The following is a 27,609-nucleotide window of genomic DNA, read 5'->3' on the forward strand; positions in this document are numbered from 1 at the left end:
GGCGAGGTCTGATTGGTTACAAACATTCTTCCAAATATCTTCCTTTGTCTAAAGCAGAACAAAAAAAAACTTGAGGGTGAGTAAATGATGACAGAATTTTCATTTTTGGGTGAACTATCCCTTTAAGGCTAAAAGTAGCTCCTAACTTACTGAATCAGGAGAAACTCTTAAAAATAATGGGCGTGTTAGTCCCAATTTTAGGACTCCTAAATTTTTGCTCTAAGAGTATTTGAATTCTGCAATCTCTCAAGATGCAGACGTGTAAGAGGACAAACCTGATCATATACTTGTTTAAAGGTGCTCTAAGTGATCCTGGGTGGATGTAACTTCCTGTTGACGTTCAAAGTGTTGTCAAACAAAACAGAGGCTAGCTAGACCCTCCCTCCTCCTCCTCCTCCCCCTCCCCTCCGTGCTTCCTGAAACAGTCATGAACGCGCATTTAAAATCATTCTTGTCGGTTATTGGCTGGAGCATGTTTATTATGATTCGTGGTCCAGGCTGTACCAGTTTGTTTTTAGTGCCGTTTTCGGAGCTTGTGGCGACTACAGAGACCGCGTTTTTTTACAGTGTGTTTAGGGGACAGGCAGCTAGCGGATAGTGAGGAGATGTTTGTTGTATGTGACAAAAAATGTTTTGACCTAAAAACATGTGACATCACTTAGAGCACCTTTAACTAGTGACTACAGCCTACATTTTAAAATCTTTATTTGAATATGGCAACATGATACCTCATTCTACAATATGATTAAATCACTGACAGACATCCATCAGCCAATCACTGTGGGCATAGTTAGTAAACTTGTTGACATCATCCTTTGCAATGAGGTCAACCCCACCTTTTCTCTTAGCTTAAGATCTCTCCCCATTCCTTAGCAAAAGTTGGTCCCAGCAGCTCTGTGAACAGGGTTTAAAAGGAAACTCTTACCTAAAGGCCAGAACACACCAAGCCGATGCCGACGAGCTAGTGGAGACGAAAGCAGACTGCGGGGTTGGCTCACGTCAGCAGCGTCTGTGTCCAAAGTTGCCCTGACACACCAAACCGACGCTAAACAGCCGACGACCAAGCAGCACATCAGTTCTGCGCCTGCGTGAGATGAAATGCCTTTCAGAAACAGCAGGCGGCAGTAGCTGAGCAGCCAATCAGAATGGTCAGATGGCCCGACGGACCGACGAGCTCCAACGCCGATTCAACATTTCGAATTGGCCGAAAAAAGGCCGACGAGGACCAACTTCAGCCGACGGTGCGGAACACACTGAGAAAACTTAGTCGGCCGACGAAGAAAAACTGCCCAACGGCCGACCGTCGGCTTGGTGTGTTCCGGCCTTAAGAACTTTCACTGCTATTTAGTTGAACTCTTAGTGGTAAGATAAAATGTTTCGTGAACAAACAATGCAGTTCTTGTAATGTTGTAAACTGTACAAAACATGGAGTTCATTAAAGACATTCATTCAATATAATTTGACATTAAGTACCACAGTGTCTGAGAACTAAATTGACCACCAACTGCACTGAACACTTCAGGTTACGATCATTTATTTGTGCCATCAGTTCAAATGTTAACTGCAAGGTGAAACAGAAGAAGCAGTGACCCATTGACATTCAGTTACTAATTAACTTTCTCTGAGAATGGCATGCTATAGACACACCTCACACCTGCAACCTTTGCACAACCTACCTGCCATTTCCTTAATCTTGGAAATGGCTAACAAAAATGAACCTGTCCATGATACAATGTGACGTCTGAAGAGAAAAAACTTCAGTTTTGATATATTTTTAATAACCGGAAGAACCAAATCTCAGGTAAGTTGCCTCACTATGCACTTTTTCAATGAATTCTGATGCTTACATTCATCACTACGTATGTTTGTTATATAGCTTGTAACATGACAAAAGCATTGCAAAGTCCCATATGTGCCAAATCACTTTGGCACGTATGAGCAGAAGAACAATATCTTAGTACATCATTCTAGGTTGCTAGTTTAATGTTTAATGATCACACATTCCTGTCAACCCTCATGTCATTTAACATTCTGTTGTCAACCACAACAAGCCAACTGTTAGGGAAGAGAAGGTAGACTATTACTGGAATCAACATAGTTAACCGCACCTAGGCTACTAGCCAGACGGATAAGACTTAACAATATTGTCCAATGTATCACAGGAAAATTTAAAAAGGTAGGCCTCATCCAACTCCTATTTTATTGTTATTTTTGTTGCATTGCACTATAATGTTAATTTAAAAAGATATATATTAAGGGTAAACATAAACAATTTCTTTTTAAAATTTCAGGAACTTCATGCAGGTAACAATTAAACTGATAATTCAAAAGCTGTGTTGAACAGCATAATTCTGAGTTTCTTTTATGTGCCACAACAGCAATGCAAAGTCCTTAGTGCCAATGTAATCAGTAACAAACAATGCAGGAGTAGAAGGGGAGGGTGTGTATGTAGTGTATACATGATCTTGGGGAGGTCAAGTGAAAGATTTCTTTTTGTGCCGTATTTCCGCAGTGTGTTCGGACCCATAACGAGAGGTCTGGGAAAACATCTGGGGGCTGTTAATTTAATTAAAGTAGCATAAGAAGATAAAGGACAACTCGGGTTCAGTTACTGTATTTCTACCACACCTTTTCTAAAGATATCTTTCTCACGTTTATAATGATACGTACATACAGACGCTTCCATTTGGCTGGCTTTTAGATCCTGCAGGTATGCTGTTATGGTGGCGTCTTGAGGCAGGAAGAGATAAAAGCAGCTCCTGAGGAGTGTTTACCGCCAGCAGTGCTGAAATGAATAGTGGGAGAGTGAGGGAGTGAGAGGAAGGGCCCCTATAAAAAATTATTGAACCTTTTATGAAAAGTGGCCTCTGTGGAAGTCACAAGGAGATAAACAGGAAATGCTAAAGCCTGTGAGGTGGACAAGTTGCACAAATTCATATAAAATCACCACCTCGTCAAATGGTTACGCTTTGAAATCGGGTTGTTTAGTCTTGTTCAGTACATCACTTTTTTATTTTACTGTAAGATAAGACAAGCAGTCAATCTTTAATTTCCAGTATTGAGTATTAAAAGAGCAGTTTCATGTCTATCCTTGTATTCTTCAACTAGTCAAGGTTGATATGTAAAGTAATTAGAAAGATTTATAAAGTAATTAGTAATGCCATACTTTTTAGTGAGAGTAATTATTACAGTAATCTAATTACACTGTTGAAGATGTAATTAGTAGCTAGTAATTAATTACTTTTTTTAGGAGTAACTTACCCTACACTGTTTCCAGTAAAATTGTTTTAAGATAACAGTAGTAACATTATTGGATTTATGATTAATTTTTTAACATATTTGCAATCTTTTTTTTTTTAGGTTATTTAACTGGTCATGAAAAAGTTATTTGAAAAGCATTTTAGCAGCACACATTGACTTTATTGTTTTGTACTGCACTTTTTTGTTTGTACTTTATTGCCCTTATTACGTGACTCTCTGGAATCTTGGATTCTGATTGGTCAGTTGCAGCATTCTGTGGTTAAATATGTTTGCATAATGATGACTAAACTGTATAATCGAACATTATCCTATGGTGGGAATTTCCTAAATAGCTGGTGTTAGTTTCATGTCTCTGGTATCACTCTTTCTTCACATTAAAGTAAAACAATTGAAAGTGGGGGGAAATTCTCATTATGAAATAAATGTTTTTTTCTCTAGTTCATGTTGGCCACAATTATTTGGCACCCAATTATTGCAATGTCCTTTCCCCAAGATAACAGCTCTGAGTCTTCTTCTATAATGCCTGAAGAGTTTGGAGAACGCCTGACAAGAGATCAGAGAACATTCCTTCATGCAGAATCTCTCCAGATCCTTCAGATTCCAGCTCCATGATGGTGCTTCTTCTCTTCAGTTCACTCCACTCATTTTCTATATAGGGTTCAGGTCAGGGGACTGGGATGGCCATGGCAGAAGCTTCATTTTGTGCTCAGAGACAAATTTTTGTGTTGATTTTGATTGTTTTGGATCATTGTAATTAAAGATTTCTAGCAGAATTGGTCAGGTTTCGATTTTTTTTATCTGTTGGTAAACCCTATCTGGTGGGTTTGCTGCCAAAAATAGATTTTTCTTAAAACCCTCCCAAACAGCTTGTGGTGATGTAGGTGCTGTTTGTTTGTTTGTTTGTTTGTTTGTTTGCTTGTTTTTTAGGCTTTCTGACCCAGTGACTCAACTATTTTCTGCAATTCTCCAGTTGTGATCCTTGGAGAGTCTTTGGCCACTCAAACTTTCCTTCTCACTGTGCATTAGGACAGTATAGACACATGTCATCTTCTAGACAGATTTGTAACATCTTTAGTTGATTGGAACTTCTTAAAGGATTAGTTCACTTTCAAATGAAAATTTCCTGATAATTTATTCACCCCCCATGTCATACAAGATGTTCATGTCATTCTTTCTTCAGTCGAAAAGAAATTTTTTGATGAAGGTTTTTGATGAAAACATTCCAGGATTTTTCTCCATATAGTGGACTTCAGTGGCCTCCAAACGGTTGAAGGTCAAAGGTCAAGGTCAAGTGTATTACCTGCCCTCCTCAGGTCAAAGTTTGAACTAAATTGTCATATACAATATGCTAGTGCAAGTATATAACAATTAGTTCAAACTTTGACCTGTGGAGGGCAGTAATACACTTAGCAGTGTCTACACTGCCAGAATTCTAATAGAGAAGAAGAAGAAGAAGAAGAAGAGAGCTAGTTCAAGATGAGCATTTATGGTTAAAACGTATATAGTTTTTATTTTTTTTAGAAAATGAGTGATGGTTTCTCTAGATAAGACCCTTATTCCTCATCTGGGATTGCGTAGAATGCTTTGAAGCTGCAATGAAACTGTAATTTTGACCTTCAACCGTTTGGGCTCCATTGAAGTCCACTATGTGGAGAAAAATCCTGGAATGTTTTCATCAAAAACCTTAATTTCTTTTCGACTGAAGAGAGAAGGACATCTTGGATGACATGGGGGTGAGTAAATTATCAGGAAATTTTAATTTGAAAGTGAACTAATCCTTTAATTATTGCCCTGATGGTGGAAATGGTCATTTTCAATGCTTTAGCTATTTCATTACAGCCACTTTCTACAATCTTTCACTGCACATTAGAACTATATTTTTTTGTTTTACTTATTGTGATGGATGATTACTGGAATTTAGATTTTGTGTTTCCTCATATATGTATTCCTGTGGAACAGGAAGTCACAATTTCATGCTCCTAGTCACCCTGGTGTGCTAAAAAAACATAAATATGAATGGGAATATACTTCAGAGATATTTTACTCATAAGAATTTCTAGGGGTGCCAATAATTGTAGGCAGCTTGCATTGGAGAAAAATTTGTTTTTATATAATATGAGTTTCCCTCCACTTTCAATTGTTTTATTTCGATGAAAGGTTAGAATTTTGTAATATTTTTTTTTTAAATGAAAGATCAAAAGGATAAACAATGCAGATTTATTTCCACAGCCATATTTGCTTATATTTTATCAAGGGTGCCAATAATTCTGGAGTTGACTGTATTTATTTATTTGCAAAAGTGAAATATAGTATTAAATATACCCCTTTAAGCTGATAAAAATCCCTTTCAGAGATTATTTGGCATAACTGACTGTACATTATTCCTTACATAGTGCTACACTGTACACTGTCTTGTTTACTTTGTGTGTCTTTGCTGAGTCTTGTGGTGAGTTATTAAATGTGTCGGCATGTAAGAGTTCCTGATTATTGGTGAATTTTACATTTTCACAAATGAGTGAAAATGTTGCAATTAATAATATGCCGCAAGGTCAAATAAGTTTACACAGTCACTAATTATAATAAAATATGATAATGATAATAATAAAAACTTTACATTTACAAGCAAACATTACAGAAAATGCTATTAAAATGGAAAAATAAAATTAACTATGTATAACATTTAAATAATATATACATTATTTTAATATTTACTAGAATAGAAAAACACTTGCACACAGTCAACCTTGACTACCCATTAAAACATAAAATAATATGACGTTATATATTTATAAAGTTGCAGCAGAACTCAAACTCTCGCAGCATCTGAAGGCCACTTCTCTGGTTGCCATTTATCATCTTTCTTTAATTGTGATTTCTACAGGAAGCAGGAAAACATGGGGTCTGCTACACACACAGTGTGTGTGCTCCTGTGTTTTTGGGTCTCAGGATCATGCTACACACTCCAGACCGTGGGTCCATGTACGGTCAACAGAGAGACGGTGAGGAAAAACAACACACACTCTGGCCTCTTTTGTTCCCCGAGCCAGAGCAAGGGCCCGCTACATCAGGAGTATCCTGTTTGTAGGCATTTGTTTCCTGTTTTTGGTGACAGAGTTTTACCCAGTCTGGAAGTAGTTTATCTCGTGAGAAAATAAAAGTGTTGTTATTTTTTTATTTGAAACGGCAAGTGGGTAATCTTCCTTTTTTTATTTTTTAAATCTTTATAGAATAGGGTAAAATTATTTTCAACATTGTTTTTTAATCCTCATATGTCTAATACCGTTTCATTACACAAGACGTTCCAGAAGTAAGTTTCACAATCATATAATTCTTTCTTCAGGCTGCATTTGACTGCAGTGGGAAAACACTTACGTCAATACCGCAGCACATCTGGATGAATGTGACCGAGTTGGATCTGTCTGACAATCTGTTAGACTTAACCCACAGTGACAGCTTCAAGCGCCTGAACCTCTTCAGCCACTTGGTCACACTGAACCTATCAGGCAACTACCTCCCTCTACTGTTAAAAGACCATCTTCACAGCCTTTCTTCTCTTAAAGTACTAGACCTGAGTAGGTGCAAACTGGCCGCGGTGGAGGCGAACGCTCTGACCAGCCTCTCCAGTTTACAGATGCTCTTCCTGGGGAACATTCCATCTGCTGCAGTTCAAGACCTGAGACTGAATCAGTTTGTTCAACTCGGAGGAGAACCGAATAACAGACAGGAAGTGGGAAACAGAGTAAAGTTGATCAGAGACTCAAAGAGCATGACACAGGATGACCACAATGATGGTATGAAAACTACTGTCTTGTATTACTTGGGTCAGTGACGTATATCACCTAGTTTCTATTCCTTAGGAATGTACTCTCTGATTTCATATTGGTTTTTATATGGATTTAAAACACTTTCACCATTATACCATACCAACTTATACCATTTTCAAGAAAGGTTTTATTTGAATGGCTTAAAAATGTCATGTGGTAAAACCATAAAGTAAAACGTTATAACACACACCATCCTAATCATTATTTTTTTTAAAAGTTTTTAAATATTAAATTATTGAATTCACAAAACTTTGTTATTATTATACATTTTAAATTCATAAACAGGATTAAATTTTTGGGGAGTCATTCCATATGACATTTAACAATGCTAATCTTGCCTTGTCATAGAAAGATAAAACTATCTAATATTTTAAAACTGACTGACATTGACACACAGTCACATATAATTTTTGTTTTATGCTTTTTCTCTACTTGTTGGTTGCACCACATTGTCTACATTTGTGGACAAAAGTTTTTCAAATATTAATAAGCAGTGAAGCATTTTTTTTTATAGAAATAATAATAGCCTACAAGATTATGCCAAACTACTTAAAGGATTAGTTCACTTTCAAATTAAAATTTCCTGATTTACTCAACCCCATGTCAAAAAGAAATTAAGGTTCCAGGATAAACATTTCAGGATTTTTCTCCATATAGTGGACTTCAATGGCCTCCAAATGGCTTAAGGTCAAAATTACAGTTTCAGTGCAGCTTCAAAGGGCTTTAAACGATACCAGATGAGGAATAAGGGTCTTATCTAGAGAAACCATCGCTCATTTTCTAAAAAAAATAAATAAAAATTATATACGTTTTAACCATAAATGCTCATCTTGAAGGTCAAAGTTGGAACTAAATTGCCATATAAAGGATTAGTTCACTTTCCTAATCCTTAAAGGATTAGTTCACTTTCAAATTAAAATTTCCTGATAATTTACTCAACCCCATGTCAAAAAGAATTAAGGTTCCAGGATAAACATTTCAGGATTTTTCTCCATATAGTGGACTTCAATGGCCTCCAAATGGCTTAAGGTCAAAATTACAGTTTCAGTGCAGCTTCAAAGGGCTTTAAACGATACCAGATGAGGAATAAGGGTCTTATCAAGAGAAACCATCGCTCATTTTCTAAAAAAAATAAATAAAAATTATATACGTTTTAACCATAAATGCTCATCTTGAAGGTCAAAGTTGGAACTAAATTGCCATATACAATATGCTAGTGCAAGTATATAACAATTAGTTCAAACTTTGACCTGTGGAGGGCAGTAATACACTTAGCAGTGTCTACACTGCCGGAATTCTAATAAAGAAGAAGAAGAAGAGAGCTAGTTCAAGATGAGCATTTATGGTTAAAACATATATAATTTAAATTTTTTTTTTTTTTTAGAAAATGAGCGATGGTTTCTCTAGATAAGACCCTTATTCTTCGTCTGGGATCATGTTGCATCGAAACTGTAATTTTGACCTTCAACCGTTTGGAGGCCATTGAAGTCCACTATATGGAGAAAAATCCTGGAATGTTTTCATCAAAAACCTTAATTTCTTTTCAATTGAAGAGAGAAAGACATGGACATCTTCGATGACATGGGGTTGAGTAAATTATCAGGAAATTTTAATTTGAAAGTGAACTAATCCTTTAATTATGTTTTCTATTTTTCTTCTTTTTCTTTTGACTGTGTGCCCCATCCAAAATAATACTATTTATATTATTTTTAATACAGGAATTAAAAAAAAACCCAGCTCATCATAAAAATGTGTATTCCAGTAATTATGTGAGTGAATCGCATGTTGGACTAAATTATTGTAGATGGGCCATATCTTTCATTTCCTATGTATTAATTATATTTATATGGACAAAAAAAAAAGCTATTTGAATGCCCCAAGACATTTTGTCTTTCTCTAAAAATGGACATACTCTAATTTCAATATCAATTATTTTTCTCATGGCAGGATATTCTAAAGATGTCAACCATGGAGCCTTCCTCCGTAAACTACTCGCAGTGGAAACAACTGCAAACACTACAACCACAACAAATAATGGTCAAAATCTCTTTTTTTTTTTTTCTTTAATAATGTAGATTATTACCTGTGATTTCCAACTTTTTTAATCCTGCATACAGCTGAGATGCAGCTAACCATTATAAATACAATTTTTTTTTTAGGAACAAAGACCACAGGCATTAATGATCCAAAAACGTCTTCAGAGAGCTGGAAGGTCCTTGTGGCTGTTCTGGTGTCAGCTATCACCCTCTCTGTTCTTATCGCTTTGATGGCCAAATTCAAAGTTGTGCACAAGTATCTGGCAAGCTACAGACACTCCAGGCTCAGCGAAGTAGACGCCACGAGTCAGTGTGACACTGCAAACTTTGAGGTGGGATTCTCGAGCCACGGTGGCCCAGGGACTCGCGCAGCTGCATCTACCAATGAAAATGAAGAGGATGATGATGGGTTTATTGAAGATAACTATATACAAGCGAGTGAGAGTGAGAGAGCCACAAGAGCAGCAGCAGCACTGACTGATGATGATGAGGAGGAGGAGGAGGAGATTGAATTTAGTATTGGTTAGCCTCATTAAGTCTAATCTTATTTGGTAATATTTATAATAACTTGCATTAATAAGTTACTAACAAACATTCAATATTTCATAATTATTAGTTAAACTGTTCATTGAGAAAAAATGAATATACAGTGCCCCCAGCCTATCTAATGCAATGAAATTGTGCCAAATAGATTCTTGGGACACTTTATGATAGTATTTGAAAATATATAAATCAAAGTTTAATTACATTTGAATGTAGGCCTTAATGAACTAATGATCTGTTAAGCATTTTAACATGTTTGTTAACATTATTAATGAAAGTTATTATAAAACTTTATTTTAAATCATGATATTAATAATCATTAACGCTTAAAAATTTGTCCTTCTCTAATTTGCATTTACATTTACTATTAATTGCCTTCTGGACCATATACATTTTGTCTTTTGTATGTTTTACTATTTCTAAAATAAATGATTTTTTGAATGTTTTTCTTTTATTGGCCACTGGGCGCCGCCGTTGTGCACTTTATTGCCTTGAGATAAATGATTAGAATTTTATTATTGACATTAAATATATTTTGATATCGTTTATAAATGGTATATAAAACAAAGTAAACTTTACATGGCATTCACATTATTCTAAACGAATGCAGTGTTAGTAGGATTTTATCCGTCTCTACTGTTCAATAAAGAATCGTCTTGTCACCTTAAAGTAGTTGAAGTTACGTCACGCCGCTTCAACATTGCAATCGAAGGACGCGTCAAAACTTGAAAAGCGTAGATCGCTTCGTTAATTATAACGGCAGGGTTCTAGTTTTGACGTGTCGCGTCTCTCACAGTGTACAGCACAGCAACAAGCTCAAGCTGCACAACCGGTTAGACGTCTCCAGACCCGGAAGATGCGTGTATAAGGGATGGGGAATATCTCTCTTCATTTCGAGTGATTAAACTTCACCAACACTGACGAAACTTCAACTCCTGTCAGTTCCTCTTGTCATACATCAGCTTTGATAAAGATGGCAGCGTCCGCGATCTTCATCCTGGACTTGAAAGGCAAGGTAAGAGCGCGTGCACCTGTCGGAGGAAGGTCGAACAGTTCATAGCCTACTCTCAGGATAGACAGTGTCACTTTATTTGAAATCTATATATAGGTTTAAAGATCAATTGCGAAAGTAAATTCAATGTACTATGTAAGTACGTTACATGACAGGCTACCCACATCACACTCTTGAAGTGAACAGGACTTCCACTAAAGACAGTTTCAATGTTCATGTATTGCTTGTTTCTATATCGAAGTACTTCCTATTTAAAAGTTGCTCCTGCTAACATTTCTTTTTAATTCTATATTTTATAATCCTATTTTATAGAATTGTATATAGTATGTATAGGGTTTTTTAATCCAAAAATTACATGTCACCCTTTACACACACACACACACACACACACACACACACATAAATAAGAGAATATAAAGATAGTTTTATATATAGAGAGAGTGAAGTTCAGAATACATTAGTTTGTAATGGATGGATATGAGTGTTTCCATGAAAACAAAGCCTCAGGGTCTCAGTGGAATAGATTACCTTCCAATATACCCCTGGATTTTGGCAGTGCTGATGAAAGCAGTCTTGTCTGTGCCCTAGAGCAATCCAATATCTCCATCTGAAGGAATACCTTAACACCAGCCATGTTAAAGTCAGACTTCTCTGATCTTTTAGGTTTCACCCTACTATATACCTTCAATGCACCTGTAAACTGACCAGGACTATTTGGAAGTATTTGATTGCATCTTGGATTGATTAGGAGAGGTATTTGTATAGATATTGGTTGATAACTCTTATTGATTGAGATGTTAACATTTCCTCAGGGTGATTTAAGTCTATGCAAATAAACCTTGTGCTGTAAGTGTCCTTTTGGCCTGAGAATTTATTACAAGTGTTTACTTTTGAGGGTATAAGAAATCCATTTTGCGTGATGACTGGAGCCGAAACATCTTTAAGAAAAATAAAATATTCTCTTTATTCACTGAGAGAACCTCAAGGTTTGCACTTAAAGGTGCCCTAGAACGTTTTTTACAAGATGTAATATAAGTCTAAGGTGTCCCCTGAATGTGTCTGTGAAGTTTCAGCTCAAAATACCCCATAGATTTTTTTTAAATTAATTTTTTTAATTGCTTATTTTGGGGCATCATTAGAAATGCGCCGATTCAGGCTGCTGCCCCTTTAATTGCTCACACTCCCCGCCCTCGAGCTCTCGACTCTATATACATTGCATAAACAAAGTTCACACAGCTAATATAACCCCCAAAATGGATCTTTACAAAGTGTTCGTCATGCATGCTGCATGCATACATCGGATCATGTAAGTATAGTATTTATTTGGATGTTTACATTTGATTCTGAATGAGTTTGAGGCTATGCTGCGTGGCTTAAGCTAACATTACACGCTGTTGGAGAGATTTATAAAGAATGAAGTTGTGTTTATGAATTATACAGACTGCAAGTGTTTAAAAATGAAAATAGCGACGGCTCTTGTCTCTGTGAATACAGTAAGAAATGATGGTAACTTTAACCACATTTAATAGTACATTAGCAACATGCTAACGAAACATGTACAATTATCACTAAAAAAATATCATGATATCATGGATCATGTCACATATTATCGCTCCATCTGCCATTTTTCGCTATTGTCCTTGCTTGCTTGTTTACCTAGTCTGATGATTCAGCTGTGCACAGATCCAGATGTTAATACTGGCTGCCCTTGTGTAATGCCTTGAACATGAGCTGGCATATGCAAATATTGGGGGCATACATAGTAATGATCCTGACTGTTACGTAACAGTCGGTGTTATGTTGAGATTCGCCTGTTCTTCAGAGGTCTTTTAAACAAATGAGATTTATACAAGAAGGAGGAAACAATGGTGTTTGAGACTCACTGTATGTCATTTCCATGTACTGAACTCTTGTTATTCAACTATGCCAAGGTCAATTCAATTTTCCATTCTATGGCACCTTTAATGCATAGATTATATCTTATCAATTTAAAAAAAGAAAAAGAAGAAAAGAAGAAGCATAAAATCCATGTCTGTCAGTTTTCCCCTAAAAAATGGAGTGATGGGGATCAGAATTGGGATACTCCGTTTTATGACATTCTTATCCTTTCAACTTTGTTTCCATCTCTAAGGTGCTCATATGCCGGAACTACATGGGCAACATAGACGTCAATGAGATTGACAACTTCATGCCCATAATGATGAAGAGAGAGGAAGATGAAGATTTGTCACCAGTTATTATTCATGGCTCCACCCACTTCCTCTGGATAAAGCACAGCAACCTGTACCGTATCCTCTATACGCTTGTAAATGTACAAATATAATCTTCCACTTCTTTTGTGAATATTTGTCCTACTGTTGTATAGTAATGGCTCTGCAAGTTTTTAGCGTATTAACCACTTAACAGATTTTACTCAGTGGTTGCAGTAACAAAGAAGAATACCAATGCTGCTCTTGTATACTCCTTCCTGTACAAATTAGTTGAGGTGAGTTTTATATCTATCAACATGACAACGCCTTCAATAAAACCTTACACAGCACAATCTTGTTGACTGTGTAAACATCAATATACCCTATAAAAACTGCCATAGCACATTTCCTCACTATAATATATCCTTACTAAATGTATGTACATTTAGTATAGTAGCCTTGTATTGACTATTTGTTTGCAGGTGTTCACTGAATATTTCAAGTCACTGGAAGAAGAGAGTATTCGAGACAATTTTGTGACAGTATATGAGCTAATGGATGAAGTCATGGACTTTGGATTCCCTCAGACCACTGACAGCAAGATCTTACTAGAGTAAGTTCTGACAGACTAACCATTCAACCATCATTTCTCAGAGAACAGTATTCATCGTTTACTAACAGAGCTATGAGGGATCGCCATTCACTATTCAAGCTCAGTGCTATTCATAAGTCACTGTATATGCTTTGTGCAGAGAGCACAGTTTAACAAAATGCTATTAATAGTTTTTTTATAATACACAGAGAGATGTTTGGACCAGAGAAATGTAATATAGTAGATAAGCATAAAGATACATTTTAAAAGTTGGCATGAAATGATAATTCATCATATCTATTGATCTTGTTGGGAACAATTCATCCATGCAGTGGTTTATCTATTTAGAAAATTAAAGAATATTCCAAATGTGAACTCATTTAGCTAAATAAATTATATTAACCATGTTAATATCACATAAGCTGTGTCATGCAAGTGACCATCTTACTAATTCTAACAATAATACATTTACTTTATATAGCATTTTAGCTGACACTCAGGGAATTTAAAAAAGAATAAGCATAAAAGTAGAACATGCTAAATAACAAGACAACACAGTATTCATTTTCTTGTCCAGCAAATTAAAAGGCTAAAGAACAAACAATAAAACATAGTACATATCATTTGTATGTTAGTTCATAAACATCCTTCAGGTTTATAAGTGCTTATCAGTTTCCTGGTTTTGCAAGCAACCACTTAGCGGATAGCTAATTATTGCTAGCTCTCGCTGACAGCAACACAATACCTTGTCAGCTGGAGACACTTGAGGTTTGAGCACACACACATACACATCTACAGTTCCCAGACCTTGTTCTAAAAACAACATTGACGCAGAATCGATTTGGAATGAATGAGGAAACTGACGTATTGAATATTTAGTGGTTTGTTGTGGTGTTTTTAATAGGATGCTAATGTTCATCGGGGGTGATTAAACACTCAATTTAATGTTAGCGTCCACACTAATTTCTTTTTGCATTCGTGTTTTTTATGTGTAATAGGTAAAGGATGTGTGGTAAAGAAAACACTACATTAATGTAAGTGATGAAAATACAAAAAAAGAAAAACAAGGTCAGGTGTTTGTCAGCCTGTCTGTCCCTAGGGGCAGCCATGTTCTTCCCATGAGTCCTTGTTCTCTCAGCATTCTAACACCAGAGGTCTGTTTATATACCTACTGAAGTTACTTGCTTCACTGACTCATTTTAATTTAAATCTAATTAGATCTGTAAAGCTAAGTCTGTGACAGATGACAGATTGATGTCAGGATGTAATAATGTTCATCACATTGGTAATAGCTGACATGCACTGGTGGGCTGATTTAATTATCCATCTGCATATAATGTAATATAATAATATAAAGATATTTTTTTTATGCTGCCTGTTTTCTTGGTCATTATTAGTGTTACCCTCTTTTTTCATTTCCATGACAGGTACATCACCCAACAGGGGCATAAGCTGGAGGTGGGAGCGCCACGGCCCCCGGCTACAGTGACAAATGCTGTGTCTTGGAGGTCAGAGGGCATCAAATACAGGAAAAATGAAGTCTTCATGGATGTCATTGAGTCTGTTAACCTGTTGGTGAGCTGATTTAATTATACTGTTGGGACAACGTTCCTCAATCAACCAGTCAGACTTTAGGTGAGGTTTAGAGTTGAGGCTTCAACATCATTCTTCTTAACCTATGATTTCCCTATGACTTTTTAATGGATAGAGTTGGGAAGAGGGACTGTGTTGTTCCAAGGCTACTAAAATATTCAGGAATACATTCTGATTTATAAAATCACAGTCATCATAGATGCTGCTCATATTCATTTTAATTAATATATTGATAATGTGTGGGTGCAAGTACAGTACTCTTGACCCATTAGTCCTAATCAAATTTCAAGGTGTGAAATTTGTTTGTACACTACAGTTTAAAAGTTTGGGGGTCAATATGTTTTTTTTTTTCTTTTCGAACTGAAATAAATGTTGTTCTTTAGAAAGTTCTATTCATCAAAGAATCCTGAGCAAATGCATCACAGTTTGGCACTCCCAAATATCCCAAAATATTAAACAGCCTAACTGTTTTCAACATTGATAATAATAAGAAATGTTTCTTGAGCACCAAATCACCATATTAGAATGATTTGTGAAGGATCATGTGACACTGAAGACATTTAATAAATTACATTTTAATATTTTAAAACAACTATTTTAAATTGTAATTGTATTTCTATTTTGGAAAATAACTTTTTTTTACTGTATATTGTATAAATAAATTCAATGAAAAAAGCAGTTTTAAAGGGTTAGTTCACCCAAAAATTCTGTCATTAATTACTCACCCTCATGTTGTTCCACACTCGTAAGACCTTTGTTCATCTTCGTAATACAAATTAAGATATTTTTGATAAAATCCAAAGGCTCAGTGAGGACATTGCCAGCAAGACAATTAACACTTTCAATGTCCAAAAAGCTACTAAAGACGTTTTTAAAACAGTTCATGTGACTACAGTGGTTCAACCTTAATGTTATAAAGTGACGAGAATACTTTTTGTGCGCCAAAAAAAATAAAAAATAACAACTTTATTCAACAATATCTAGTGATGGGCGATTTCAAAACACCGCTTCATGAAGCTTCGAAGCTTTACAAATCTTTTGTTTCGAATCAGTGGTTCGGAGTGCCAAAGTCACGTGATTTCAGTAAATGAGGCTTCGATACATCATAAGTGTTTTGAAATTTCAAAGGTTTACGTGACTTTGGCAGTTTGATACGTGCTCCGAACCACTGATTCGAAACAAAAGTTTCGTAAAGCTTCGAAGCTTCATGAAGCAGTGTTTTGAAATCGCCCATCACTAGATATTGTTGAATAAAGTCGTTATTTAGTTTTTTTTGGCGCACAAAAAGTATTCTTATCACTTCATAAACATGACATGAACTTTTTTAAATATGTCTTTAGTAGCTTTCTGGGCATTGAAAGTGTTTAATTGTCTTGCTGGCAATGGAGGCCTCACTGAGCCTTTGGATTTGGATCAAAAATATCTTCATTTGTGTTCCGAAGATGAACGAAGGTCTTACGGGTGTGGAACAACATGAGGGTGAGTAATTAATGACAGAATTTTCATTTTTGGGTGAACTAACTCTTTAAGTAAATAATTTGCAATAAATACAATAGCATAACATGCATTAATTACTTGAAAAAGTAACTTGATGTATACTATAGTGAAAATACAAAAAGGAGCACATTACTTTCCTTGTGTAAAAAACCCCCACAGCTTTCCACATACTGGATCGGTTTTGCTTTTTTAGTACAGGCATCAAACAGCCCACGCTATCACTTCATCATCCTACTGTACCTCAGCTGACCTCAAGGGTCAGGTCTCCAGACTTCCTTAGATTGAGAGAAGGAGGAAGCAGCTGCCGTCTTTAAGTTTCTTGTTGCCTTTCTTTTCTGCTCCTTAACTCTCAGCCTGGACTGGCTTTTGATGGATTCATTAGTGCTTCTCAGAGTCAGGGTCTAAATGCTGGCAGACAGTAGCGCTGAGCAGTACCACTCTTCTGATTAAGAGCTAAATCACGTCTCATTGCTTTCTAATTCTGCATTGCTATTCATCCGTGCAGCTTTCTCGCTCTGGCTTTTTCTGGCTCTTGTATCTGAGAGCCCTCAGAGGTATTGACTCGATATGGACTTTTTAAGGTTTAGATCTATCTTCACAGTCCAGCTTGTATGCTTTTAATATTTTAGCATAATATAATATATTACATTCTCATATTCGTAGTTATCACAGCATACTTCAAACCTTTCTTTGCAAAAGCATTATAGCACAAATCACACGGTTACTGCCTTGCTCAACAGAGCGTAATAAATTGTAGATGGCAGTAATGGTGATGATACAATATCGCACCTTGCCACTCTTGATTGTGCTTTGCATTTATCTTCTCTGTTTTGTTCGTTATAGGTCAGTGCTACAGGCAGTGTTCTACGAAGCGAGATTTTGGGCAGCATCAAACTCAAAGTCGTTCTGTCAGGCATGCCTGAGTTAAGACTTGGACTCAATGACAAAGTTCTCTTCGAGATCACTGGCCGTGAGTATACACAACTATCAGTAAATTGTCTTGAGAACTGAAATCAATTTTTATTCAATGTAAAAATGCAGCTTGATATGCAGAGACATCTAAAAGCTATTTGTTGGCTGATTCTCGCTCTGTGGCAGTTCTTGTGGCATAAGTTTTGGGTGTGCCTATTGGTTTCTGAGCAAGAGCAAATGGAGGAAGTGTTCATGAAAAACCTGGTTTTCAGTCATTATTTTGCAGTTTCTTTTGGTGTCACAAATGGTGACCAAATTTACGCATTTCAGCCTTAAATTGACCCTTTTTTTTGTTAAATTGATTTTTTTTTTTTTTAGTAGTGCAGAAAGTGACCTAATTCCCATGCCTGATAGTCAAGCAGTCAGTTGATTGTCTTAACCTATTTTATAGTAAGTGACTCTCTCATTTGCACTTGTTAGGTGAATTTCATTCTGTTTCTCTTGGTTAATCCCCACCCCAGGCCTAACCCAGCGGGTGTTATTTTCACAGTAGATCGGGATTGATTTATGCATTCTGCATGTGCTCTGTAAATACAGCTATGCATTCAAGAACAGGAGAGCTCCAGATTCACTGTCCAACAGAAAGATAATCTAAATCAATTTGAGCAAGGATATTCTGTTCAAATAAATTAATGGTACACTATGTAACTTTTGGCCCTCTAGCGATAAAAGACAAAACTGCATGCATTTTGCAGATGAACATTGTTTTGGTTGTGCTTCGGCTCTGCGTGATGAATATGGTTATCCTACTGCTCATAAAACATTCACTACTAGGCTAAAGAGATAAAACTAGTTTTGATGGAAAGGTTCAACAGGAAAAGATAATCCAATCTTGATGCTCCTTTTATTACGAGTTCTGTCGCGCTCACTTTTTGCAAGCAGAAGCTCCTCTGTTTGGCGTTTTTTTTTTTTTTTTTTGTGATTTCCTGGAGGTTCCAGATTTAGTGTGCTCCATGTCAACCTTTCTCACTCGTTGTAACAACTAATGTATGTCACAGTAGGCAGAGCAATCTTTCTCTACTTAGAAATATGATGAGATTTGTGTTATCAAAAGTACAGACTTCGATACCAAGTCGGTACTGAAAATGTTAAAAATTTGATGCTTTGAGCGCTGTTGAGCAGATTCGGAAACTCCTCTGATTGGCTTTTGTGTTCACGCACTCATCAGATATGTCTGTGATTGACTACAATGATCAAAATAGATTATAAATAGTCATCAATGATGCTCTTCACCGAGCGCTTACACAGATACACACTGGAACATTTGAAAGCAGGCGTCTATTAGCTGACCGGTCTGCTGATAAGACGCCTGCTTTCAAACGCTCCTGCTCCCGCTTTCAAATTGCTTTCAAATTCAAACACTTTTGTGTGCTTTCAAATGCACCTGTGCGTTGATCATTGTAGCCAATTACAGACATATATGTTGAGTGCATGAACACAACGACCAATCAGAGGTATTTACGAATCCAATGCTCAAAGCGTCACATTTTTAAAATTTCAGTACCGACTTAGGATCGAAGTCAGTACTTTTGACAACACTAGATGCGATGTGACGTAAGTACACAATTTTGTACGAAAAGCATCCCGCTTGGTCTAAAATATAAACACTTATAATGGGCTTACCATTGTGAATCAGGTTAAGACAAAACACGTTTTGGAAGAAGGATTGATGGTGTATTGACTCAACTTTTGTTAATTTTGAACTACAAAAAAAGTTGCATAGTGCACATTTAATATCAGATGCATTTTAGATGCATTTATTAACCAAGCTGTGCTGCAGCTTGACAACATTTCATAGGTATTTCAAGTCACCCTTTCATTTTACTTCTACAGGAAACTGTTTTATCAGATATGGTTTCAGGGAAGTGAAATCAACCTACTTGTTTCCTTTACACTTCCCACAATAAAGTTGAACTATGGCGCAAACTATTTTAAACAGAGCTGAAGGTAGAAGGTGCAATTCTGTTCTTGCATCAGTTGCAATTACGTCCTAACATGAACCCAGAAATATCTCTCCTCAGCTCAACAGTAGAATGAAAATTAAACAAGTGAAACACAGCCCTCTACAGGCTCAAACTTGCAAATGCGAGTTTTTTTTATTGTAAATCTTAAGATATAGGACATTCTGGTTCTTGCTTTTTTTTCTAATTAAATGGAAAAACATTAAAAAATTATATTTAGGATTACATTTTGAGTGATTTAATGATCATGTTATCCAGCATAATTTGCGAATATCCCAAAGAGTGTCTTTTGCTTCAATGGAAGCAAGAAAATGTGACATATTGTACATAGTTCAATCCATCCATCCTCCATACTGCTTGTTCTCTGTAGAATCACATGGGAATATTATGTATTATGTATTTTTCTAATTAATATTATAAAGAACATTATAGGGCAAACCTGCTATCTTTAGAGCACTTTTACTGCTGCGTCAAAAGATGTGTACCTAAAAGTCTACCTCTGGTTCTGAACACCAATCACTTTCCCTGAAGCCTCTGCCTGTGGACCCTGGGGAGCCAATCAGAGAGCTATAAGAGAGCATCCTAACCCCTTCCCGACCTTTAGTCCCTGCGGTTGATGTCATCAGTAGGTGCTGCAGCGGCTCCCAGCACGTCTCATCTGCAGCAGAGGACACAGACCCAAAGCTTCTGATCTGACCTCTGTGTTCCAGCTCAAACCTCTGAGAGCTCTTTCATGTTCCACTGTAAATGTCACTCCTGGATAGAGCAGAATACATTCATAAATATAAAGTGAGGCTCACGCGCACACACATTCTTGCTGTGAGCGTGCTGGTGAAATCCCACAGCTCTGTGGTATTAGTGAGTTTTGGGGCTCAGAGGCCCTGAGTCATTAAGAAGCTCTTCTGTAGTCACTGCCTTTCTCTTTGCTGAGGTCAAACAAATAAACTACCTTCATACTTACCTGGGTGCACAAAAGTGCTATTGTTTGCAATTTCCAAGAAACACATTAGAACGCTCCGTGTGTGAATACGGTGTTTGCGTGGGCAGCTTTCAACTTGATTAACTAGCTTCACACAAATTAGAATCATCAGCGACCACTTTTCTTATATTAGAATTCACCCCGCTCTCTCTCTCTCTCTCTGGCTTCTGTTTCTCTTTCTCTCAGGAGAGAAGAGTAAGTCTGTGGAACTGGAAGATGTGAAATTTCATCAGTGTGTGCGTCTCTCTCGTTTCGAGAACGACCGGACTATCTCTTTCATCCCACCTGATGGAGAATCCGAACTCATGTCTTACAGACTCAATACCACGGTCAGTCCTGCATCTACACAACTCTCCAATCAATGAGTTTAGATATATTTTGCCAAAGATAGATGTCATAATAATGTGTAGTAATTTAGAATGTCAAAGTTCATCATTAATGCACTAAAGCTATTATACTTTTTGTGCCGTTGTTATGATGAGGTCTCAGAGAGCTTTATTTAAATAAAAGCATACAAGAATCAAAGAACATGAAAATGATGAAAAAACAAGACGAAAACTTCAAAGGCAAAACCCATACAAAGAATTTGAAATTAAAAGAATCTGAAATTGAAAGACCAAAACAAAAACAGGAATCAAAGGTTATGTTTGGAATATCATACTACTATTAGTATTTCTGCAGTATATGCCATGTAAAGCATTCAAATTTATCTTCCACTTGCAGTGTGAGCAATAAACTGCAAGTAGTTACATCACCGTTTTATCATCTTTTTGTCGTGACTCATAATTTGCTCGTTTAAAGACTTTTTATATAATATTGCTTTCAAATATTCAAAGATTGTAACTGACGAGATGTATACACTAACGTTCAAAAGTTTGGGGTCATTATATTCATTTTTTTATGTTTTTGATAGAAGTCTCTTTTGCTCACCATGAAAATACAGTGAAAACTGTAATATTGTGAAATATAACAATTTAAAATAACAGTTTTGAATTTATTCTTGTGATTGCATAGCTGAATTTTCAGCAGCCATTACTTCAGTGTCACACGATCTTCAGAAATCATCTTAATATGCTAATTTGATGCTCAAGAAACATTTTGTATTGTTATAATAGTTGGAAAATATTACTGTATTTAATTGATATAAGAAGATTACCTGTCAAAAAGGCAAGTCAGTGGCTCAATAAGTGGCAGCAGCCTCACTGCTCTGTTATTTTCTCTGTCACTCCTCTGTTTTGACAGGTGAAGCCTCTAATATGGATTGAGAGCGTAATAGAGAAGTTCTCTCACAGTCGAGTAGAGATCAAGGTTAAGGTAAAGCTGAAAACATATACACAATCTACACACTCCACTGATTCTTGCTTTGCCTTCTTGCTCAGCACACTCCCTGGTTTCAATAATTAGCTTTCAGGCTTCTGTCCTGGGGAATGGCTCGGAGTTTACCTGAGCTGTGTCCAAACTCTTGTCAGATTCTGACATAAACATGCTTTGTCCTATTGCCCTTGCCATACTGAAACTTTACTTTCTGGAAGTGTAGCTTTGGAAGTTTTACTTAGAGTGTGAAGTTGTGCTATAGTTCCTCCATCTGTTCTCCAGGCCCGCAGTCAGTTCAAGAGCCGCTCCACTGCCAACAATGTGTCCATCTTAGTTCCTGTTCCAAGTGACGCTGACTCCCCCAAATTTAAGACCACCACAGGCCAGGCTAAATGGGTTCCTGAGAAGAGTGCTGTAGAATGGAACATTAAGTCCTTCCCTGTAAGTACCATACATGTGTTTTGCAAGATGTTTGAGATCTTTGTGTCACTGCAAGCTAAATAAAAACTCAAATAATCCATCACCTCACGTTTTTGCTGATTTCACAGGGAGTGATTTCACACTTTTAACAGCACTCCAAAAATACTGGCAAACATAATACACTTTTATAGTTTATATATTTCTTGCAATTTTTTTGTTGTTGTATATATATTTATTTATTATTATTTTATTTTATTTATTGCTGTTATATTTTATGCATTTTTTAAATTAATTTCCTTTTCCTTTTATATAATTTTTAATTCTTATTCATTCCCTTTCATCTGTTTTTATTTTCATTTATTTTCATCTGCTTCTCCTCTGTCTTTTATAATCGGAGGCAGAAGTATATGCAAAATGTATGCAAAATATAAAAAATTAAATGATTGCCAAAGACATCAAACATAGTACAAGCAAATAATTCTGCGCCTTATCATTACCACTAAAGAGTTGCAAAACCTAGTTTTTTTTCTCTCTCTCTCTCTCTCTCTCTCTCTCTCTCTCTAAGAAGACAGACATGTGAGACATTTAGCCAAGATGTTTTTCAAATCCTGATGATGTCTTTGGCGTTTGAGGCTTGAAAGGTTATAAGACGGATGTTGAAGCGTTGAAAAGACAGGAAAATTTGTATCAACCATGACTCAGAAGACTCATTTATAACCGTACTGTTAATTAGGACTTATTACTGAAGTGATGATTTTTGCAGTGTTAATTAGACAGTTAGATGTGTCAAAAAATAATAATGTGTCTTTACTCGTTAAAGGGTGGGAAAGAGTTCATGATGCGAGCTCATTTTGGATTGCCAAGTGTGGAAAGTGGTGAACTCGAGGCCAAGCGACCAATTACGGTGAAGTTTGAGATTCCATATTTCACAGTGTCGGGCATTCAGGTGAGGCACACATTCACCTCACTAAATATTCTTTGATAATAGTCACTGTGCGGTAGACTTAAAGTTAGTTTTGTTTATGTGTGGTAACAGGTGCGATACTTAAAGATTATCGAGAAGAGCGGATACCAGGCATTACCGTGGGTGCGTTATATTACTCAGAGTGGAGGTAAGACACATTCAGAAATTCCCTCTCACACTCGCTTTCTCAAATATCATTCTGATATAAAGTTTACCTTCACCCTGCATTAAGAGTTCAGTGAACATGAGCCTTTTACTCTGTCTTCTGTCACACACACACACACACACACACACACACACACACACACACACACACAGTTTGAAATAGTGTAGACTATCAGTTTTCCATTTGCATCAGCGACACCAGAGGAGAGAGAGTCACTCTAATCCTTCAGCCCTCTTCACTTATTCATAAGAAATGCAGAGCAGACTTCAAGCCACAATGGAATTCTTCAGATATATCCAAACACCCAAATGTCAATAACATATTCAAATGCCTTCAAATAAACTTTGATGTGCTTGTTTTTATATATACAATTTATTAGTTGTACTTTTCTGACTTTGCTTGTACATTTTTGACAGATTATCAGCTGAGGACCAACTGAGAGAGGACAGCATATGTTGTGTGTTCTATCTGTCCTGTTCCATCAGCGAGACAACTACTGCCTTTCACACAGCAGTCAGACGGCTGTACCCTTCCTATTGCTTTTGTCTGGGATCAGGTTTTACAAATTAAACAAGCAAGTCAAACCGCAAAGTTACTGAGAAACTATGATTGATTGACTATGAAACAATTGACTTTGGATCGTAATCTTCAGAAACTTCCTAGAATCTACCTATATATGTTGTATTTAAAGAGATATTTTCATGTCGTTCCAAACCATGTATGTATTTCTTCTATTTAAACACAAACTTTTTGTCTATACAATAGAAGTTATTTTGGACCCCATTGGCTTTCATTATAAACAAAAGAAGTTGAAACATTCAAAATATCTTCTTTTATGCTCTACACAAGAAAAAAAAAACACACAGATTCAGGGTTATTTTCATTACTTTACTAAAATAAAATATAAAAAACGTAAATTTATTTTATTTCAGCTAGTTGCCAAGCAAACATTTCTCATTTTCGTTTAGTTTAAGTTGAAGTACCAGAATAACTAAATAAACTTAATAAAATCTATTCTCCCATTTTATATCAGGTGTCTTTAACTATTGCGTACTAACATTTAAATTAATCATTTGATACAATGCACTGATGTACATGCATGTTTTTACAATGTACTTATATTATTAATTACCTGCATGTAATAAAATTTTTCTGTTATTACATACACTGTTGACCTTTTAACCCACTCTTAAACCTACCCATAACACCAAACCTGTCCCTAACCTTACCTGTATCCCTCCTCAATAGCAGCAAAAGTGTTTTGCTATACAACATTAACACAATATAAGTACATTGTACTTATTTTTTTTTCATGTAAGTACATAGTAGTTAAGGACACACTATAAAGTGTGACAAAAAACTAATAAAAATGACCAAAACAAAATTACTTCAACTAAAATTAAAATAAAAACAGAAAAACTATAAAAGTATATCGATGATACTAAAATAGCACCGTACAGGTTTGGAACGACATGAGGGTGAGTAAATTAGATTTTTTGGGTGAACTTAAGCTGCTTATTTTCATTTCTGCTGTAGGTGGAGGGACTGTCTTTCAGTGTGATAAGATCTTATGTCTGTAGAGCTGTAAACATAACCACAGGCCCAATGAAATTAATACCTTGTGCTCAAAATCAATGATTAATAAGGCAGCGTACTGTTAGGACAGCAGAGTAACACTATATTTTCACCACAGCGGCCCGTATCTTTATCTTTGGTTTGGTTTGTTTGTGCTCACTCAAAATACCATGAATGCCTAGACACTTTTAATGGTAAAATAAAAAGTGGAAATGCTTAATGGCATTACTATGAACCTAACAGCAAATAACTCCATGTTTTAATTATGATTGTGTTTGTTTCTTTAGTCCACAGCAGTCAACACATCTGATCACACATTACTTTTTTGTAGGTCATTGTAAGTGTTCACACTGGGAAAATCCTCCCAGATTTCCTTTCATTCAGCATGCATTGCACCACTTGTTTTATCAGTGCGACGTGTGTTTGTGTGTGTGTGTAATACTGTCTGCCACCTCTGCAGAGGCAGCAGAATATATTATTTGTCACGTCAAAACGGGTTCCTCCCTCATTTATATACCAAAGGTCAATGGCGTGACAACATCTGATATTTATTTCACACTGAATCTGAAATATGTATTTTTGATCTTTTTTTATTGACAACTTTTTTGCTCAATAGTTATACTATACTAAAGGTCATTGTGAGAAAATAAATGGATTTTTGTTTTGGCAAGCGTTTTGTGATTATTTTCTGTGCTGTATGCAAAGGCTAATTTTTTTGTTTATTTACCTATCGATATTCCAGCTATTGAAATAAATTGCTGTTTTATGCAGAAGTATGAATATGAGCAAATGGATAACATATTTTCTTTCTCAATCATCCATGAATATGGGTGTTGTACACTTTGCTATTTTTGCTCTCCTTCATTCTTATCAGTCTCAGCACATGACAAGCCAATAGATGGGTGACAATTGGTCACAGAGTCAGCTACTGTTTACATGGTGACTGAGGAGCTGTTTCACAATAGTCAGCTTGTTGTGGGTAAAACAGGCATTGCCCAACACGACCCAGCCACCCCCTGCCCGTGATTACGGTCCCCCTCAGCCCATTACTGGCCCTTTCAGAATTTACTTCTGTCTTCACAGGACAAGCTATGGATGAATGACTCAGCTGCATGGTTTCTCAAACACAATTCCTCAAACATGCAAGAGGGACCAAACTAAAAACAATTTAACCAGACAGTAGCTTTCTGTTATTTATATGGTTATAGATAATACAAAGTAGTGATTTGGAAAATAAAATATTTCTTTGCCAAGAGAACACAAAGAATCTTGCTTTGTGATGGATAATTCGCTATTTAAGACTAAATGCAGTCTATGGTGGCCCCAACAGTATTTGGACAGAGTTAATGCATGAATGTCAATGCATATAAAATTAAATATCAATCCATGTGGCATCTGCAATCAATTGTGCTCGGCCTTTTCTCAGAGCCATTTCTGCACTGACTTTTAACCATCAGGTCCCAGGATAATTTTTAGATGTTTGGGGTGCATAAAGTCATTCTGCTTTCACATGCTATCAGAAATGTACTACTTTCCACTTCTAAAGTCGTGATTACAAGCTGGTCGAGTTCAAGTGCTTTGTTGTCGGAAAGTAATGGAGGATACCAGGTTTATTCTTGCCTATTTATTGGGGTCATCTTATTAAAGCCAAAATGTATTGAAGATATGTAATCTTTAATATAAAAGTTTGGGTCATATTGACAACCATATTAACATTCACCACTCATCTAGATCAGTTTGACAATTCTGGAATTTCGGTCAAAACATACTATAGGGTGAATTGAGAGTGATTGGGACACTTTTTGCCTTTGAGATGACTTGGACAAAAGTCACAATCAACCTGAATTCACCCTATTCGCTGTGTATAAAACATAGGCTATAATATGCTTCAAATGGTTATTCATATATGTAAATACGCAATAGTTTAACAAGCCTGGGCGATGTAGCTGTTGTTAAAAAACTAATAAAGAATACCAGTCAGAGCAGCAATTGTTCTCCACCCGCCATGTTTAAACATAATGTCACGACCAACTTCGAAAATCTCGGGTAACAAAATTCTCTCAGAGTTTCACGTTCAAGTCCAATTTCATACTAGAAAACTTGTGATAATCCAGATAGCATGTGAGGCAGGGGGGGTTCCTCCGAGGAGGCAAGGGAGGCAGTGCCACCTCAAAAAAAAAAAAAAAAAACTGGATGAGAAAATAATTGATGTTACAAAAATAAAACAACGTAAATGTTACAAAATTTGACTTTAAAAAGTGTAAAAGTCACACTGTCGAACAGCGACACCCGCAGGTGAAATTACAGCTTGAAGTCCGACCGCGTCTCTTGTGCCTCCATTCAGAGAGGAAGCAGTCGCGCTAGATTGGATATAATCGGTTACAATTGGACATGATTGGTTCGTGCGATAAATCCCGCCTCTTGTTTTTGTGCGCGTTCTCGTCAAATCGGTCTGAATATAAACTAAAATCGTTGACCGTTAATGATGGCGTTAATGGGAAGACTAATTAAAAAGTAAGTAAACAACTGTCACTTAGATATCACCGCTTTATTTCATGTCAAAATCAAACTCGAAATGGCCTGAAAACATGATGACTGCGGGGGGTTTAGTGAGCATCAGCGTGGCGAAATTAAAGGTACATCTTTTTGTCTGTGAGTGAGTAACCGTGTGTACAAGCTTAATGACTGCTGAAAATAAATGTACTATTAAA

At 36.3% G+C, this 27,609-nt stretch overlaps 2 protein-coding genes across 4 annotated transcripts; both read left to right on the forward strand.

Annotated features, from left to right (window-relative positions):
* Positions 1–1,555: 1,555 nt before the first annotated feature.
* On the forward strand, positions 1,556–10,048 carry lg8h1orf210 (linkage group 8 C1orf210 homolog). 2 transcript variants are annotated; one of them, XM_048200011.1, is made up of 5 exons: positions 1,556–1,801; positions 6,143–6,260; positions 6,602–7,052; positions 9,033–9,122; positions 9,245–10,048. In XM_048200011.1, the coding sequence occupies exons 2-5, from the start codon at positions 6,156–6,158 to the stop codon at positions 9,646–9,648; spliced, it is 1,050 nt and encodes a 349-aa protein (XP_048055968.1). In that variant the 5' UTR covers positions 1,556–1,801; positions 6,143–6,155; the 3' UTR covers positions 9,649–10,048. The 2 variants fall into 2 exon arrangements, with proteins under 2 accessions (XP_048055968.1, XP_048055969.1); XM_048200012.1 differs by lacking the exon at positions 1,556–1,801 and adding an exon at positions 2,043–2,176.
* A 421-nt stretch (positions 10,049–10,469) lies between these two features.
* ap1m3 (adaptor related protein complex 1 subunit mu 3) lies at positions 10,470–25,568 on the forward strand. Of its 2 annotated transcripts, none has more exons than XM_048200010.1 (12): positions 10,470–10,674; positions 12,808–12,964; positions 13,094–13,161; positions 13,348–13,478; positions 14,885–15,032; positions 17,391–17,517; positions 20,646–20,788; positions 21,702–21,773; positions 22,056–22,214; positions 23,014–23,139; positions 23,230–23,305; positions 23,740–25,568. In XM_048200010.1, exons 2-12 carry the CDS (start codon positions 12,829–12,831, stop codon positions 23,760–23,762), a joined length of 1,209 nt encoding a protein of 402 aa, XP_048055967.1. In that variant the 5' UTR covers positions 10,470–10,674; positions 12,808–12,828; the 3' UTR covers positions 23,763–25,568. The 2 variants fall into 2 exon arrangements, with proteins under 2 accessions (XP_048055967.1, XP_048055966.1); XM_048200009.1 differs by having other exon boundaries at positions 10,472–10,679.
* The last annotated feature ends 2,041 nt before the right edge of the window (positions 25,569–27,609 follow it).

This window comes from Megalobrama amblycephala, linkage group LG8, assembly GCF_018812025.1.
Source record: "Megalobrama amblycephala isolate DHTTF-2021 linkage group LG8, ASM1881202v1, whole genome shotgun sequence".
In the NCBI taxonomy this organism is placed as follows: domain Eukaryota; kingdom Metazoa; phylum Chordata; class Actinopteri; order Cypriniformes; family Xenocyprididae; genus Megalobrama; species Megalobrama amblycephala.

Bases quoted from the DNA above. Each gene is read 5' to 3' on its own strand.
- lg8h1orf210 (XM_048200011.1), top strand. From the start codon at position 6,156: ATGGGGTCTGCTACACACACAGTGTGTGTGCTCCTGTGTTTTTGGGTC. The intron at 6,261-6,601 runs GTGAGGAAAAAC...TTCTTTCTTCAG, and splicing joins GTACGGTCAACAGAGAGACG to GCTGCATTTGACTGCAGTGG. The intron at 9,123-9,244 runs GTCAAAATCTCT...TTTTTTTTTTAG, and splicing joins TACAACCACAACAAATAATG to GAACAAAGACCACAGGCATT.
- ap1m3 (XM_048200009.1), top strand. From the start codon at position 10,638: ATGGCAGCGTCCGCGATCTTCATCCTGGACTTGAAAGGCAAG. The intron at 13,479-14,884 runs GTAAGTTCTGAC...TTTCCATGACAG, and splicing joins GACAGCAAGATCTTACTAGA to GTACATCACCCAACAGGGGC. The intron at 23,306-23,739 runs GTAAGACACATT...CATTTTTGACAG, and splicing joins TTATATTACTCAGAGTGGAG to ATTATCAGCTGAGGACCAAC.